General features: G+C 33.9%; 2 protein-coding genes across 2 annotated transcripts; both read right to left on the minus strand.

Moving 5' to 3' along the window:
* Positions 1-5,169: 5,169 nt before the first annotated feature.
* Positions 5,170-6,120, minus strand: LOC102428286 (olfactory receptor 8K3). The gene has a single exon (XM_014458453.1). It carries the CDS (start codon positions 6,118-6,120, stop codon positions 5,170-5,172), a length of 951 nt encoding a protein of 316 aa, XP_014313939.1.
* Positions 6,121-13,128: 7,008 nt separating this feature from the next.
* On the minus strand, positions 13,129-14,128 carry LOC102428602 (olfactory receptor 5T2-like). The gene has a single exon (XM_014458454.2). The coding sequence runs from the start codon at positions 14,074-14,076 to the stop codon at positions 13,129-13,131; it is 948 nt and encodes a 315-aa protein (XP_014313940.2). The 5' UTR covers positions 14,077-14,128.
* Positions 14,129-17,044: the final 2,916 nt, after the last annotated feature.

Consider the following 17,044-nt stretch of genomic DNA (forward strand, 5'->3'; position numbering starts at 1 on the left):
ACAGTGTGGAGATATTAGAATCTTTGAACACTTTTTTAGGTCATTTAAACTGGAATAAGCCAATATGAAAACATTTTGATTGTTACTCAATTAGCTAATCATAGAATTGTCATTATGACCCAACAATTTCACTCTTGTATATATACCCAGAAGTTAGGAAAACCTTTGATAAACTTACACAAAAACTTACAGGTAAATATTCATAGCATTATTCCTAATAGTCAAAAATAGATATAACCCAAACTCCATCAACTTTAAAAAGGATATAGCCAGTATGGTATATCCATACAATGAAATATTAGTAATGCACAAAATGAAAAAAGTATTAATACATGTTATTACATGAATGATCCTTTAAGACATTATGCAAAGTGAAAGAAACCAACTATAAAATGTCTCATGTTGTATAACTGCATTATATGAAATATCCAGAATAAGGAGATTGATAGAGGCAGAAACCAGTATATTTGTGGCTTGTTCAGGAACACTGAATTAATTCTCAAGAGACAATACACTTAGGGACGTATTTATAAGTCCTCATTGAGACTTTAAAAAAGTGGACACTTTTCTAAATCTATGCTAGAAAATACCAGTCTCTCCGTATGTGAGAAGATATATTAGATAATGAAACACTAACCTCTTTTTTTTCACGTGGATCTCTATTTATATTTAGATTATTTTATATGATAATTAAAGATGACCTTCAATTTGTTTTTACTCAATACTCTCAAAATATGTAACAAATGCAATGGGAAGAGGTTGGCATGGACCTTCACTATAAAATTGTACTAAGAGTTCAGATCAGTTAAACTATATTCCAGCTCTGTCTCCCTTCCTCTGCCAGATACCGCTTTCAGCTCTAAAATAAGTGACAATAAATGAATTCTACGATGAGAGATCAATAAAATATTCATGATGTACATATTTCAACACCCAAGTCATTTTTGAGTGAGAATATAGAGAATTTTAGAAAGAGCTACTAAATAAATAGAGTGGAGCCCAGCTGGCATGGTTCAGTGGTTGAACATCGACCTATGAACCAGGAGGTCACAGTTCAATTCCAGGTCAGGGCACATGCCCAGGTTTCAGGCTCAATCCCAAGTGTGGTGGGTGCAGGAGGCAGCCCATTAACGATTCTCTCTCATCACTGATGTTTCTATGTCTGTCTCCCTCTCCCTTCCTTTCTGAAATTAGTAAAAATATATTTTAAAAAATAGAGTGGAAAAGAAACCTTAATTTTAGGCATAATGCATATTCCTGCTTTATAATTTTGCAAAGACTGTTCTTTACTTAAGTCTGTGTTCGTGTATATTTTAAATCGATTCCCAATTTCTGTTAGATGTGCATTTAGTTATTCAAGATACAATTTAGTGGCATTTCAAAGACCCTTCCAAGGCTTGCACATGAGAGGGAGGGGACGGCTTCTTAGCAGACATGGTGGGACAGAGGTGCAGTGCCACTTATGCTGTAATATTTTGCTTTGGCCTCACCTCCCACTAAAAGTGATGACTTTCAAATAACATTGATCTTTTCGATAATATTTGTAAAGTTTGGATACACGTGGAAAATTTTAAACAGAAATGACATAGTTTATAAAAATATTAATAAAATCCTTTTAATTTAGAGGTAACTGGAAAACATTATGAATTTACCTTACTATTTGAGGTTAATAATTCTGAAACACATCCAATTAACTACAAATAACAATATCATGTTTGACATCTTGATTAAGGGTCCAATTTAAAACAAATCTTTAGATCTTGGAGGTGGAGATTTTTTATGCTTTCTCGCTCCTCAGAGGTCTTACATCAATATAAATTTCTAGCTTTCATCAAAAATCATAATAAAGTAGCTGTTGAAACTTCATTTATTAAAGCAGGTTGTTAAAGCTATGGCAAAATCACTGAGTTGCAGCATTAAAGACTAACAGTTAAATGGAGATGGGCCATGAAGTGTCCTTGGACCTCAAACAGGTCACAGAAGCAGGGACAGTCTACTCACCTCCAAGGAGGCTCTCACTGTGCTTCCGCATGATGTGTTCCTAAGATAACCCAATAAGGAGAATTTATGGGTTTCTTTGGTCTTTCGAGATCCTCCCTGGGGGGAAAGGATACAATTTGTTAATTATGCTTAAAGTATTTGAAAACTTTAAACAAAGCCAATGGGATGTCTGCTAATTGTAGAGGACATCTTTCTAGTCCCACACAAATACAGTTATGTTAGGTACCTTTCCTTGGTTTCTCTTGGTTATTGTTTCTTTAGGAGAAGCATTTTAGTTTTTTATTTTGCAAACCTTAATTGTCTCCTCTAAAAGGAGTATCTGCTTATGATTTTACTGCTGAGGACATAATGGAGAAATGTTTGCACAATGTTTTACATTGTTATCAAATTCATAAGGGAAAATAGATATATGTAGCTATTTTCCCCTTATTTGTGGTGTATTAAACTTACTAAAGAATAATATACATATTAACAAATACATACATCATAAATGAAGATTTATAAAATTAACACAACTGTGTAGTCAGAATTCAGATTAAGCAGCAATTACAACCACTAAAATGAATAAAATGTTATCAGGACTCAAAAAGAATCCTTCATTCTCCTTTCTTTATGCACTGTTCCCGTACACAAGCACAGTTCTGACTTCTAAAAGCATAGATTATTTTCACCTATGTTTGTTATTTTATATAGAAGAAATCATATACATTTTTTTGTGTACCTGGGCTCTTTCATTTAATATATGTCATAGGTATTTCTAGAGTGCTCATCCTTATTTTTATGTATAGTTCCATTTCATCACAAATTATTTATCCATTATTCCATTTTTGGTTCCAATTTCAAGGTTTTATGATTAGTGTTATATTATTAACATTGTATTCCATTTTATGCTTGGAAAATAAAACTTATTTCACTTCTTAGGCATTTATAAAATGTTAAATTTGGATTTATTATAATCACATATTATTTATAAAAATATTGCCCTGATATGTACAATCTCCTGATAATTGTAATTAAAATAAATCAAGAATAAAGTTTTTTGCGTAGTCGCAACTTTAAAGCTACTTTTTCCAACCCCAGTAAATGTACCACCCCTTCTACTCTTGATAAGCATTTAACACCCATGATGACCACATCTGCCAAACACGTTATCCTCCAGTGGGCATAATTACTCAAGAACGGAATGGCTGCTTCATAGAGATTACACATGCTAAAATTTAGTCATTTCTGCTCTTAGATTTTCAAAGTTTTTATAACAATGTACACGTCCTCAAACAAGTAAAATAATTTTTGCTTTCCATATTGTCATCATTTTGAACTATTGTTCAAATTTTTGAATTTTAGCCATCTTGCTAGTTGTGTAGTGATTTCACAGTATAACCTTAACATATTTATCTATTGATCAATGATATTTTGAAGACATTTATGAATTTTGGGCTGTTTGATAGCTTTTGTTGTGAAGCATTTGTTCAGGTGTGTTGACCACCCTGCTTCCCCTTTGCCCCACAGTACATTGACGGTCTAGACTAGATAATACTAATTTTAACAGTTAGGCAATTTGTTTTACAAATTACTGATATCAGTATTCTGTGTAGAGTATATGTGTTTCAGAAGTGTTCTCTCAGGATTTTATTTTATTTCTTCTGTGGTGTCTGTTGATATTTTGATAAATACAAATTTTATTTTGGCTATAGATCTATCTATTTATCTTTCAGTGTTATAATTTTTGTACTTTGTAAAGAAATCTTTGCTTATTCCAAGTCATGAAGATATTCTTTTTTTTTTCAAGAAACTTTGTGCTTTTAGCTTTCACATTTATATTCATCATTAATTTTAAATTTGATGCAAGTAAAGACTAGGATTCATGTTTTACACAGGAAACCTAAATGAGCTAGGTCAGTCTACTAAGAAACCCTCCTCTCCTTAATATATAGAAGTGCATCTTATATTTGAATAAAGTCAAATCGCTTATGTGAGCCATTTATTGGACAAATTATTTTCATTTATTTTATTGGTCTTTCTACTTGCACTGATGGCTCTGTTTTTTAAATATGATTTTTGAGAGGGAGGCAGGTTTGGAGGGAGAAAGGGGAGGCAAGAGGGAGGGAGGAAGACAGAGAGAGGGGCATCCAAGGGAGAGAGATATATCATTAATAGATGGGTTACCTCCTGTAAACACCTGGACCAGGGATCAAACCCTCAACCCCAGCATGTGCCCTGACTTGGAATTAATCCTGTGATCTTTCAGTGCTCAAGCTACCAAGGCCAGAACCTTATGTAAGCGCTTTGTATTCTTCCTTCTTTTAAGATATTGCCCTGACTAACTTAAATGTTTTGCATTTACACATAAATTTGATATGAACTTAAGTATTAAAAATACTATTGGTATTTTAATTGTTAGTGCATTAAATCTATAGAAAAATGTAGGGAGCATTGATCTCATCACATTTGTTATTTCCAATCAATGGACATGGAATATTGCTACATTTATGTTTCCGTTAATAACTCAGTAATTATTTTGTAGCTTCTAGCAATGAAGTGATGCAAATAACTCATTAGTATGTTCTTTAAGTATTTTATAATTTTTTTCGTGTGTAATCAATAGTTTAAAATTTTATTTTCATCTCCTTTTTACTAGTACATAGGAAATTGATCTTTTATATGCTTGCTTACCTTATATCCACCAATCTTGGCAATATTCACTTATTGTTTCTCATGTTTAAGGTTTATAATTCTTTTGGATTTTTAGTGTACACAATAATGTCACTAGAAAAGAATTACAATATTATTTCTACTTCCCAAAGCATATAATTGTTCACGTATGCTTTAAAAGGAATCTGAGATGCCACCAAGCAAAAGGAACATCTGTATGTCACTATGCCAGTATGGTGGGCACCTGTATTTAAATGTTGTGTAAGATACAAGTAACATAACTACTTGGCAATGTGAAACCAGTTATTGGGGCTTCGATATCTTACAGTAAAACCTGAGGACAAATCAGAGTTGAAACCAGAGGATAATTACTACTTCAACATCTATAAGGTGAAAACAACAAAATAATATTTCTAATCTCCCATGCCTTTTAGAGATCACTGCTTTCTAAGGCCTTTCCTATGTCACAAACAGGTTCTACACGTAATTTATTGCTTACACATTCTATATTATATTTTACCTAGGGCATTTGCTCAGGTTTTTCCATATCCTATGCAGGGCACCTTTCACTTCTTTGTTTCTCAGGCTGTAGATCAAGGGGTTCAGCATGGGTATGATCAAAGTGTAAAACACAGAGGCCATTTTATCACTGTCAAAGGAATGACTGGACTTGGGCTGCACATACATGAAGAATAGAGTCGCATACAATATAACCACCACTGTCAGGTGAGATCCACAGGTGGAGAAGGCCTTGTGCCTGCCCTCTGCAGAGTGCATCTTGAGGATGGCCAGGAGGATCAGTATGTAGGACACAAGGACTACCAGCAGAGATGAAACCAAATTAAACACTGAAAAGATCAGTATTATCAACTCAATGTCACGTGTGCTTGAACATGGCAGTGTCAACAAGGGAAGACTGTCACAATAGAAATGATTGATGATATTATGGCCACAGAAAGATGAAATAAAAATCTTTATGGTGGTTATCAGAGAGAGAAAAGCACTGTGGAGATAGGGGACTGCGACCAGTGCCCAGCATACCCTTGGTGACATGATGACTGTGTAGAGCAGAGGGTTACAGATGGCCACATAGCGGTCATAGGCCATTGCTGACAGAATGAAAAGTTCACTAATGATGAACAAGATGAAGAAGGCTAGCTGGGCTGCACACCAATTGTAGGGAATAGTCTTTTGTCTAGTTACAATGTTTGCCAACATTTTTGGTCCCACAGCTGTTGAATAACCAAGATCAGTGAAAGCCAGGTGTCTGAGAAAGAAGTACATGGGTGTCTGAAGCCTGGAGTCCATCTTGGTGAGGATGATCATTCCCAAGTTGCCCACCACGGAGACTGCGTAGATGATGAGGAACAGCCAAAAGAAGGTGGCCTGCAGTTCAGGGTGGTCTGTGATTCCCACTAGAATGAATTCTGTTAGCACTGTTAGGTTTTGTTGGTCCCCGCAGGCCATTACAGAACATGACTGTGGGAATAACCATCAGAAGAGTCATTAGGTTTCTGGAGATATCATCTGGTAAACTCTTTTAGGCAAAGCCATTATGTGTTACCAAAATCCTAGCCTTTAGATGTAACAATTTAAAGTAAGACCCAGCCCCATCTTTAAACCTAGAACCAAATATAGAAATCATTACAACCTTACTGCTATAGTAGCCATTTTATTTTTTGCATCACATACTGGTTATCATTACAAGGTGTACACAATCTATAGCCTGTCACCTAAGTATTTTTAGAAAAGTTTGGCCTACAGTGAGAATTCTGATATTTTTTCAAAATTGCTTTTTCATTTAAAATATGTATAGCCCAGCTGGCATGGTTTAGTGGTTGAGGGTCAACCTATTAATCAGGAGGACAGAGTTGTGTTCTTGGTCAGGGCACAAGCCCAGGTTGGGGGCTCAATCCCCAGTGTGGGGCATGCAGAAGGCAGCCAATCAATGATTCTCTCACATCATTAATGTTTCTATCTCTGTCTCCCTCTCCCTTCCTCTCTGAAATCAATAATAAAATTTAAAAATATATATATGTAATTAAGTAAACATATCAAATTTTAGCAGTTATCTATAGTAATAAAAGCGTAATATGCAAATCGACCAAACAACAGTACGACCATCAGGACAACCTTCCAGAGACCACCCTATGACACCCACTGGTGCCAGGCCATCCAAGGTGGGTGCAATACGATTGGTCTGGGGCCGGCCATCGCCCCATGATCGCCCTGCAGAGGGAGGCCCAGGCCACCAACGAGTGGGCTGCGGCAGGTGGACGGGGTCTCCCTCTGTGGGGGCAATCCATCGCGGAGCCCCAGCCAGGTGGGAAGGTCCTACCTCTTTAGGGCGATCCATTGAGGAGCCCCAGCTGGGTGGACGGGGCCTACCTCTTTGGGGTGATTGATCGCAGGGCTCCCAGACTGTGAGAGGGCACAGGGCGGGCTGAGGGACCCTCCAACCCCCCGCCGAGGGCATGAGTTTCGTGCACTGGGCCTCTAGTTATAATAATAAGTAATATAGCTTTCTGCTTCTTGACCCTGCAACTTCACTGTCAATCTCTAAAGAAAACCATTACTTACTCATTTCATAGACTTTGTTTCTGTTCCTTATAACCCCCATATCAAAATAATATTCTCATTCCCATCTCTGTCTGACTTTTTAAAAATTGTATTCTTATTCCACTATGCTTTTATGCATTTTAAACATTATTTAATGGTTTTTACAATGATAGAAAATAATTTTGTCACCTTGGAGAAGTGCCCAACATGTTCACTTTAACGCACATAAATAATTTTTAATTTTTTTAAGAAAAGTACATCTAAAATGTCAGCAATTATGTGCTGATTTTTGGAGTTTCTGATATTTTCCTATGTTCCACACCAAATAAGCCCTGCATCTGTGCTTTATTTAACCTGAGCAAAACAATTATCAGGCATTCCTGCACTTGCTTTGACCTTAGAACTAATATCTCTGAAATGATAGATTTAATATTGTAGTTATATTTTCTAGCATATTTAAGCAAGTAAAAATATTATTAGAACACATTTGGTGATATTCTACCTCAAGTTGTCTAGTAAATACCATTAATATAATTATCCACAAAAAGAACCATCATTCTAGAGAATGCTATCTCAAATGCCTCAGGGGCTGGCAGGCAATATCATTGCATGAAGTATAAGGGTTGACAGGGAACAGTGGGAAATAGGTATTGCATGAATATTTTTAATTATTCAAATTTTACTTCTTTAAATGTACGTGGACAGGATAAATAATTATTTGATCCTAATAAAACCAGGTGGACATGGCATTGAAAGGAGTGGAGTATGTTTTTATATTTTAATTTGAGTATTACTCTTATTCATTTCATCTTCCATCAAGTATACAACAAATTTTTTGATTTAACATATTTTAATATAAAGATTACATTTTTCTCTACCTATATTTTCTCAAATTCTTTTACTTTCAGATTGTTTTTAAGACAGATGCTTCCAAACTTTCATGGAAAAAAATATCATCTAAATTTTGTGCAAGCTCTTTCAGAGTCTAAAAATGAGCATTACACTGCAACTCATCCAGGAGTCCAGCAAAACCCTGGTTTAAAAAATAAAGAGTAAATAGCAAGATATCCATGACTATCATTCTATTTTCAGAGATGTAAATATCCTAAGCAGTATTAACATATCATTGACATCTACTCTAAAAAATGTACAACAATACAGGTCACCATAATCAAGTCAGGTTGATCCCAAATTTGGCTGAATGGTTGAGTTTAGGAAAATCTATAAATATCATTTACCACATTATTAGATAGATTTAGAAAAATATGAACATTTGAATGAATAAGTAGTAATGTTTAGAATGGTCAAAACAATAAAATTAAGACTAAAAATAGAAAGACCATGACTTGATAAGATATCTTATGAAAAATAGATTGAATCTGCTCTTAAAAGCAGAAAAATTAAAACTTTATTATTGAGACATATTATGGAAGTCCTATATACACGGATAGAAATACTATGTTCCTGGCTTGCACCACTCAGTGTTATAAAATATCGTTTCCATTCAAATTAGTCAATTTGCTCCATAGTCTTCAATCAGAATCTCACTAGGAGATTTTGGAGAATTTGACACATTTAAAATGTATTTATAAAATGTAAATTAGAAAGAATAAGTATGATAGTTCTGAAAAAACGTACACTGTCTGATATTAAAACTTATAAAATTAGACTTGTTAAGACAATGTGAATTGGCACAACAATGAACAAATAAAATATACTAATGGATCAAAATAGGGGGGGAAATATGATTGTATACTGTTGTGGTGTGAGGACAGTGAGACAAAAATGGTCTTTTCAATAAATTGAGCTGGATAAAATGATCATCTCTATAGAAGATGATGAAATTGGATGTTTAGTTCATCCAAATAAAAATTAGTTCTATATTGGTCAAGAACTTAATGTAAAAAGAAAATGTTTAAGCTCTTGAATTCTTAAAAACTAGAAGTTCTAAATGTCAGAAAAGGTACAATCAAGAATATCAGAATAGACATTCAAGATTAATTTGGCTGATTAAATCAGCCTCACAAAACTTACTCTACCCAAAAATTTATTCACAATATTAACAAAATATTCACCAAAAAAGTAAAAATAAACGTTCATTAGCAGTAATAGAACAAGGAAAATGGCAAAGTCTAATGCCTTAAGCAACAAAAAGTTATACCCAAAGAAAGGAAGATTCCACATCAGTTTTTATAGTTTGGCAAACCCCTTCAGGCCAACATCTACCTCATTTTACAAATCCCTGGAGTTCTGAAACTCAACTGAGTTGATATTTTTATCTGACCCGTCCCTGCCAATCCTGCTCAAGCCTTGATTGAAAAAAACAAACAAACAAACAAAAAAAAAACCACACAAACAGAGAAACTGAGCAACAAGCCTGACTTTTTCCTGATGGAAGCACAGTCTTCAAGTTGCACCAGGACTTTGGGAATGGAGCTGAAACCCAAAGATGTCCACTTTTGCAAACACGGATACCCAATCTGAACTATTCTATAAAAATGTGCAAATGACTTCAACTGTGTTTAACTGGGTTAGTCAAATTGTGAACATTGTATTACTACCATTCAAAAATGGGAGAGAAAGTAAAAAGGGAAATTACGAAAAGGGAAGAATCTTGAATAGTTTTAAATATATGCCAGGCTCAGCAGTCCTTGGATAAGTTAACATCAGCAGAAATATGCACACATATTATTTTAAAATTATAAGAGAGGATGAACACCATACTTTTCTCACCCAACAGGACTAATAAAGCCACAGACTTTATACACATTTCCACTCCTTATGGTGTAAACAACACTGCATTTTCTCAATAAGGGAACAAAAACTGCAATTACAAGCCACTTGTGAGGAATGTCAAGTCCATATACATTTTTTCTAATTATACCTTTGGAATCTGACAAAATGTGAGGCTTGACAAATGTTACTGAGAAAATAACAACATTTTTTTGTAACTTAAGATGGACAGTATTATACTCACCAGATGTGGGATTCAATTTCCAAACCACTATTATGTGGTTTGTCATAGTTGTTGAAGATTGAAATAAAACTGTAAAATTCTTATAATTATATCACATTATGCTAGATTCTCAAACGTGTTGGCAAAATTCTATGACTTGGGTGCTGTACTTGTGCCATATAACTGGGACCTGTGGAGGTATGGGGAGGCCTCCTATCTTCTTCTGTCCCCCTTCAAAAAATAACTTTTCCTATTCTTATAATTTTCCTATTCTCTATTCACTTGTAATTTCTGTAATTTATAACATAAAGAACAACAGATCAAGAAGAAAACTTCCCTTAATACATATAGGTATATTACAAGAGAGGAAAAAGAGTAACCAAGGACTCTGAAGTGTTTAAGGAGTGCTAAGGTCACCAATACTGATAGTAGGATACTTAAACTATTAGTATTTGAGGCATATACACTCATTTAGTAGCCATAACCCTGACCTGACCATCGGCATCTTTGCTTAGACAACATCCTACGTGAAACTTTGAAAAAAAATATTTGTTCTTTCTTCAGAAAAGAGCAAGCATTTTTTGGTTTAGAAAATGTTTATGGTTTTGAACCCCAGTATAAATATAAAAGTCATAACAAACAGAAATGAGGACCCTTACTACTCATAAAACAGTGGCAAAAACATATCATTACTCCATACAACATAGTTATAAAAAGAGCTTATTGACATGTATGCAGTAAAGCACTGAGTCTGGCCTTGGTAATTATACTCAGATCTAAAATTTAAATTAAAGACAGGAATAAAAAGTCATCGCTGGAACTAATCTGGCAATCAGAGAATAAGTGCCATCTACTCACCTCCAATGGGGAATGGTTTCTCATTCCCCCAACTGGTTACAAATCTCATTGAAGTCAGAGGATTTATGATTGCCTTTCTCCTCTGAGACACTCCCCTGGGAGTTTGCATTTTCTTGGTTATCCCCAAAGCATCAGAGAACAGGAAATTATGCGTGGTCGTTGTTAATTATCCAGAGTACCTTTGATAGTTTTATTGAGAAATTTATTTTTACCTACAATTTACCTGCTTTCCTTTGTTATTATCTTTTTTTTTACCGCATCTACTCAAACATCTAGATATAAATGTGTTATAAATTACTTTAATATTCAGTATTTTCCACAATGAATTCTTCTCAGTTTTAAGTCTGAGGATGGAGACAAAACTCTTTAAATGTGTCCTGTAGTGTTTTAAAATATTCAGAACAAAACAAAAATGAAGAATATGTGTGTGACTCTTACTTTTTTTTATATAAGGGACTACATTGAGTTAATACTCTCATTTCATACTCATAATCATCATCAGTTTTCATTTCCTATCTTCCACTTCCCTATTCTACACAGGAACTTCTTCTACACAAGTTGATATATGTCCTTAAAAATAATTACAGCCTTCTAAAGTAAATATAATGTACATTTTAATGTGCCCATTTGTCGTTATATAACTCATTTTATACCTAAAAGTTCTCACTCAACTATATCACACACACACACACACACACACACACACACACACCAATATTTGGCTCACTTCTGTTTAACAAAATTATTATAATCTGGTCTACCCTCATTTAATATATATTTGTTTCCAATAAGCATTTAGTAATTGATCAACTCTTGATTTATGCATGTATTACTGCAATTCACAACTTTGTGTGTGAGGTCCCCACTGATCCATAAATGAATATCTCAGTAAAATATCTCCTGAAGTGAGTGTTTGATTTGGGAATAATAAGCACATTTATTTAAATAAAGACAAATGTATTTCAAGATTTCAATATATATTCCACCAGCAATACCCTAGACTTTAATACTCTGGACATTTATAAATAAGTACTGCTTGTACACGGTAAAGGATTTCAGTAAATCAGATTTACCTAGAGAGCTAACTAATTTTAGCTTTAAAACTAAAATTGTTTTAGTTGTCTTAGTACATAATTCAAATAGTGGTTTGGATTTGAAATAGAAATATGCACTAAGCACAATCTATGTCAACAAAAAGTTCAGATATTATAACACAGATGAATAGACACTGACCAATGGTGGCATGTGCAAGGACATTTCAAAGGGGCAGAGGTCAAAGACAAAGAGAGCTAAATATTGAGTCAGAACCAGGCCTATAGGTAATCCTATAAAGATGGATTTGCCAGCCAGTGTACCTTTCTCTGAATTGTGCTTTCTTTTGTCATTCTTGAATTTAAGTATGATCATAATAAATGTTAATGCATAGACTTTGTTTTTTGTATGATATTGAAGATGGGTTTGATATCCATGCTCTGGCTTTAAAAAATGGGGAGAAATGCACCTTCACAACAGCATAGTAATGGCACTAGGAATTTGAACACATTTTCTGTGGTCCCAGGAACATAAGCTATGATGATCTTGCTACCATTGCATGAACCTAAGGATGGAGCAGAATGCTTTGAACTGGAGTCAGAAACCAATGGCTTCATGGAAAGCAGTCTGGGCTAATGTGAGCTGTGGCTTTGTTATTGATTAGGCTGTATGTGATCAAGTTAGTAAAATAAAATTGTTATAATATTATTTATACTTGCAACTATTATATCCTATATATTACATGGAGGTAAAAAGAAACAATATACAACATTCTAAAGTAATGTTTACATACATATAAGTCTGTGTGTATGTGCATTTGTGTTATATCAATCAGTATAAGGATCCACATACATATATGTCTATATACATATGTCAGTAAGAATGTATCAAGAATCAAGTTGATAATAACTTTTTTACCTGTAAAGACATCAGAGGTAGAGGGTTGACTATGATCTTTATTTTAAAATATCCAAAAACACACAAATACATTAATAAACTAAAGAAATGTTAATCATATCTTTTTTTATATTGAGGCACAGAACATCACTCTCAACTTTTTAATTTAGTTTTTACTGTAAAAACACTTTTTTGATAAAACCCTTTTTCCCAAACACTCGTTTCATTGCCTCTTTCACATCTTTGTTCCTCAAACTGTAGATGATGGGATTCAGCATGGGAATCACGATGGTGTAAAAAACTGACACTATCATGTCATGGTCCAAAGCGTAACTGGAACTCGGTCTCACATACATGAAGAGGATGGTTCCATGGTAAATTGACACTCCAGTTAGGTGAGAGCCACATGTAGAGAAGACTTTTCTCCTCCCTTCAGCAGAATGCATCCTCAGAATGGCCAACAGAATAAAACCATAGGAGACCAGGACAATCAGGATGGTGACTATCTCAATCGAGCCCACAAAGTAGAAGAGTAGAAGCTGGTTTGTGTGTGTGTCAGAGCAAGAAATGGCAAGGAGAGGAGGGATGTCACAAAAGACATGTCTAATTTCATTGGATGCACAGAAGGATAGGCTAAAGGTGGCCACTGTGTGTATAGAAGCATGCAAAACGCCACCAACATAGGAAGCAATGATGAGTGACACATAGACTCTGGGTGACATGCTGATTGAATACAGGAGAGGGTCATAGATTGCTACATAGCGGTCATATGCCATTGCAGCCAAGAGGAAGCATTCTGTGGTCCCAAAAGTAACAGCTAGAAACATCTGCGTTGCACATCCAAGGAATGAAATAACTTTATTCTTTGACAGGAAATCTACTAACATATTTGGTGTAATTACTGATGAAAAGCAGGCATCCACAGATGATAACACACTCAGAAAATAGTACATGGGGTTGTGGAGCCGGGAATTTTCAATGACCAACACAAGCAGCCCTAAATTTCCCATCAGAGTAAACAGGTAAATTGCTAGAAACAGGAAGAATAAGATGATTTGCAGTTCAAGATTGTTTGTGAAACCCTTCAATACAAACATTGTAACTTCAGTGACATTCTTCATGTTGAAACCTCATGGAAAAAAACTTAAAGATATTTGTAAAATTACAATTCATTTACTACAAAAAGAATAAAAAGGATTCTGACTCAATAAATATCCTCGAATTTATTTTTTGGCAATATAAAATTTCCCAGTTGCAGGTCACAGACAGTGACAAGACAGTGGGTCAAGTGTCCATGCCACTCCCTGTAAAATCAAATGAAAATGATGGGTGTCCACTCACTTGGTGAATTCATATCATTTATAAAACCATCAGGACAACTCGTTAATTTACAACTGCATTCTATTAGCTGTTTTTTCTATTAAATCACATTAAGACACCAAGTGATTGGTTAAAAAAACAATTTTCTTTTGACATAGACCCACATAAAATAATATATCAGTGTATGGAGCATTGGAATAGAATTTCAGCATTCTATACCTTTCAGTAATGGTATAAAGTGATTTTCTATAATCTACTCACCTGTAGAATGAGAGCATTAATATTAACTCTACAATATTAGAATGAATATTAAAAGACAAAATTTGTTAATAAAGTTGAATCTTGACAATTCTGTTCAATAGAGAATGTACTGAATCAGGTTGGTTTTAGAGTACCCGTGAACATTTTATAAGCTAATCTCTAAAACTTTTCTAACACTATTAGGTCTTCTTGGGTGTATCTATAAGAACAAATTAAGATTTTTTTTATGGATGATGGGCCACAATTGAATTTAGTCAAATTAAAAAATAAATACAAACTTCGATGAAATCTATTTTTTTAAATGTGAACAAGATTCACGAGAAAAAGGTCAGCTTCAATTCAATTCTTGACATCAATTCAATGACATACCTGTTGAAGACAAATAATGTAAGATTTAGATCTGAAAGTATGTGTTTATCTTCCAGGTTCATGATTAAATGCCATGTGTAAAATTAGAATTTTCCTTCACAGTTCAGTCTTTTTAAAAATAATTATATGTTTGAATGACCAACCGGACATAATAGTATATAGCCATGCAGACTACTTAAATATACAAAGCAATAATATATAAAGCAATTTCCTTTAAATATGTCAATTTTTGGTTACAAATTTAAGATGACTATATAATTGAACTTTTTTATCAAATGTATTTATTTTTAAAACATTAGCAAATATTGGTTGAAAAAAAACTATTGCAACTAATCATTTAAAAATATATGTGACCAGAGCCTTAAGCCAGATATTTCATTCTTTAGCTACATTTAAATTTTGTCTTGTGATTACTAATACATACTGAAACATTATTCTATCATAGTTATGATTTTTTCCCTCTGCCACACAGAGCTCACCACGATTCCATTGGCTACATTACTGTGGGCTTAATTTACTTGGGTCAGATAGTGAAAGACTACAATGTTAAACAATTCAGCAAAATTTTACTTGAATCAGATATTTCTACTAGATGCCAACATAAAATTTATACTGGTTAAAGCTGAGTCAATATTGAAATAACTCAGACATAACAAGAAAATGTCTTTGATTCTTGAAGAATTTAATAACACTCCATCACCTCTTAAAATCAATGCAAAACCAGTTCTAAAAATACAGTTTTAATAGAAGGTACAAAATTTAAAAATATCCTTGCCTCAACATTGAAACACTAAGTTGGCAAAGGAGGAGAAAAATAATAACAGCCCTGTATTGAGCACATGCAGCAGAAATATACTTTATACACATTGCTTTATTTTACCTTTCCAGCAATTCTCCACAGCTAATAAGAACCGGTGCCAAGGTTCAATCCTAGGTCTTTTTCAGAGTGCATGCACTTTTCACAATTTTACAGTTCCCTATAACACCATGGCCTCATTCTGCAACTGACCTCCCCACTTACCACTCCCACTGAAATAAAACCTGGCTCTTGATATTTATTTAGATAAAGTTTGAGCATTAGATTAGAGAAACATTATGAAATAGCATGAACTTTAAGTGGCTTCTATATCACAAAGCTAGCAAAATAAAGGATAATTGATTGTTTACTCATTAGAGCAAAATAGTTGATTTGGCCAAAAGTTTTCTTGCTTTCTACTGATGAATTTTCTGTATGTTCTTGTTTAATCTGATTGTTCTTCTTCAATGAGAAAAATAAAAGCATACACTTGATTTGAAAAAAATCTTACTTAATTCTACAAGCCTAAAATCAATAGTTTATATTTTCTTTGTTATATTTATTTACCTATGTGATAGGCAGCAACTAAAGGGTTTAATACTGGGGACTTCATAATATTTGATCTTAACATTTTAGGTCCCACCTCATAAAATATTTTGTAAATATCTGACATTTTCTCTTCTTACCTGTGTAACAAGAAAAGCAGGTTTAAGTGCACTACAGGTATGATTAATTTAGATTATTTATATCTGCTTACTCAACTGTTGATGAAAAATACAAGAGTTGCCCCAAGGGGAACATGCCCCAATTATCTTCTGGTTCAGAATAGCAACATGATGATTTGCTCAATAACAAAAAGTAAATGGTTGTGGAATAATTTACTACATGTTGATATTTATTAAATAACCAGTCCTCAGTCCTCTGATTATAATACTTTATACTAAATGATGATTTGTATTTTCCTGACAATAGTGATGTTAAGTATGTTTTGCATCTATTCTTATTGTACTTGCTTTTATGTTTTAATTAAATTTATTGGGGGGACATTGGTTAGTAAGATTATATAGGCTTCAAGTGTACAATTCTATGATACATGATACATTGTGTGCTTACCACCCAAAGTCAAATCATCTCTGTCTCCATATATTTGGCCCACTTTACCATTTACTATGTCCCTCCCCTCCTTCCCTCCGGTAACCGGAAAGTTAAGAGTTTGAGAGAAAATGAGAAAAATCATAAACTATAATATTCAAAATTTCCAAAACATTCCAGTTCTAAAAATAGTTTTAATAGAAGGTACAAAATTTAAAAATATCCTTGCCTCAACATTGAAACACTAAGTT

The sequence above is a fragment of the Myotis lucifugus genome, unplaced genomic scaffold (assembly GCF_000147115.1).
Source record: "Myotis lucifugus unplaced genomic scaffold, Myoluc2.0 scaffold_97, whole genome shotgun sequence".
Classification (NCBI taxonomy): domain Eukaryota; kingdom Metazoa; phylum Chordata; class Mammalia; order Chiroptera; family Vespertilionidae; genus Myotis; species Myotis lucifugus.

Bases quoted from the DNA above. Each gene is read 5' to 3' on its own strand.
- LOC102428286 (XM_014458453.1), bottom strand. From the start codon at position 6,120: ATGGCCTGCGGGGACCAACAAAACCTAACAGTGCTAACAGAATTCATT.
- LOC102428602 (XM_014458454.2), bottom strand. From the start codon at position 14,076: ATGAAGAATGTCACTGAAGTTACAATGTTTGTATTGAAGGGTTTCACA.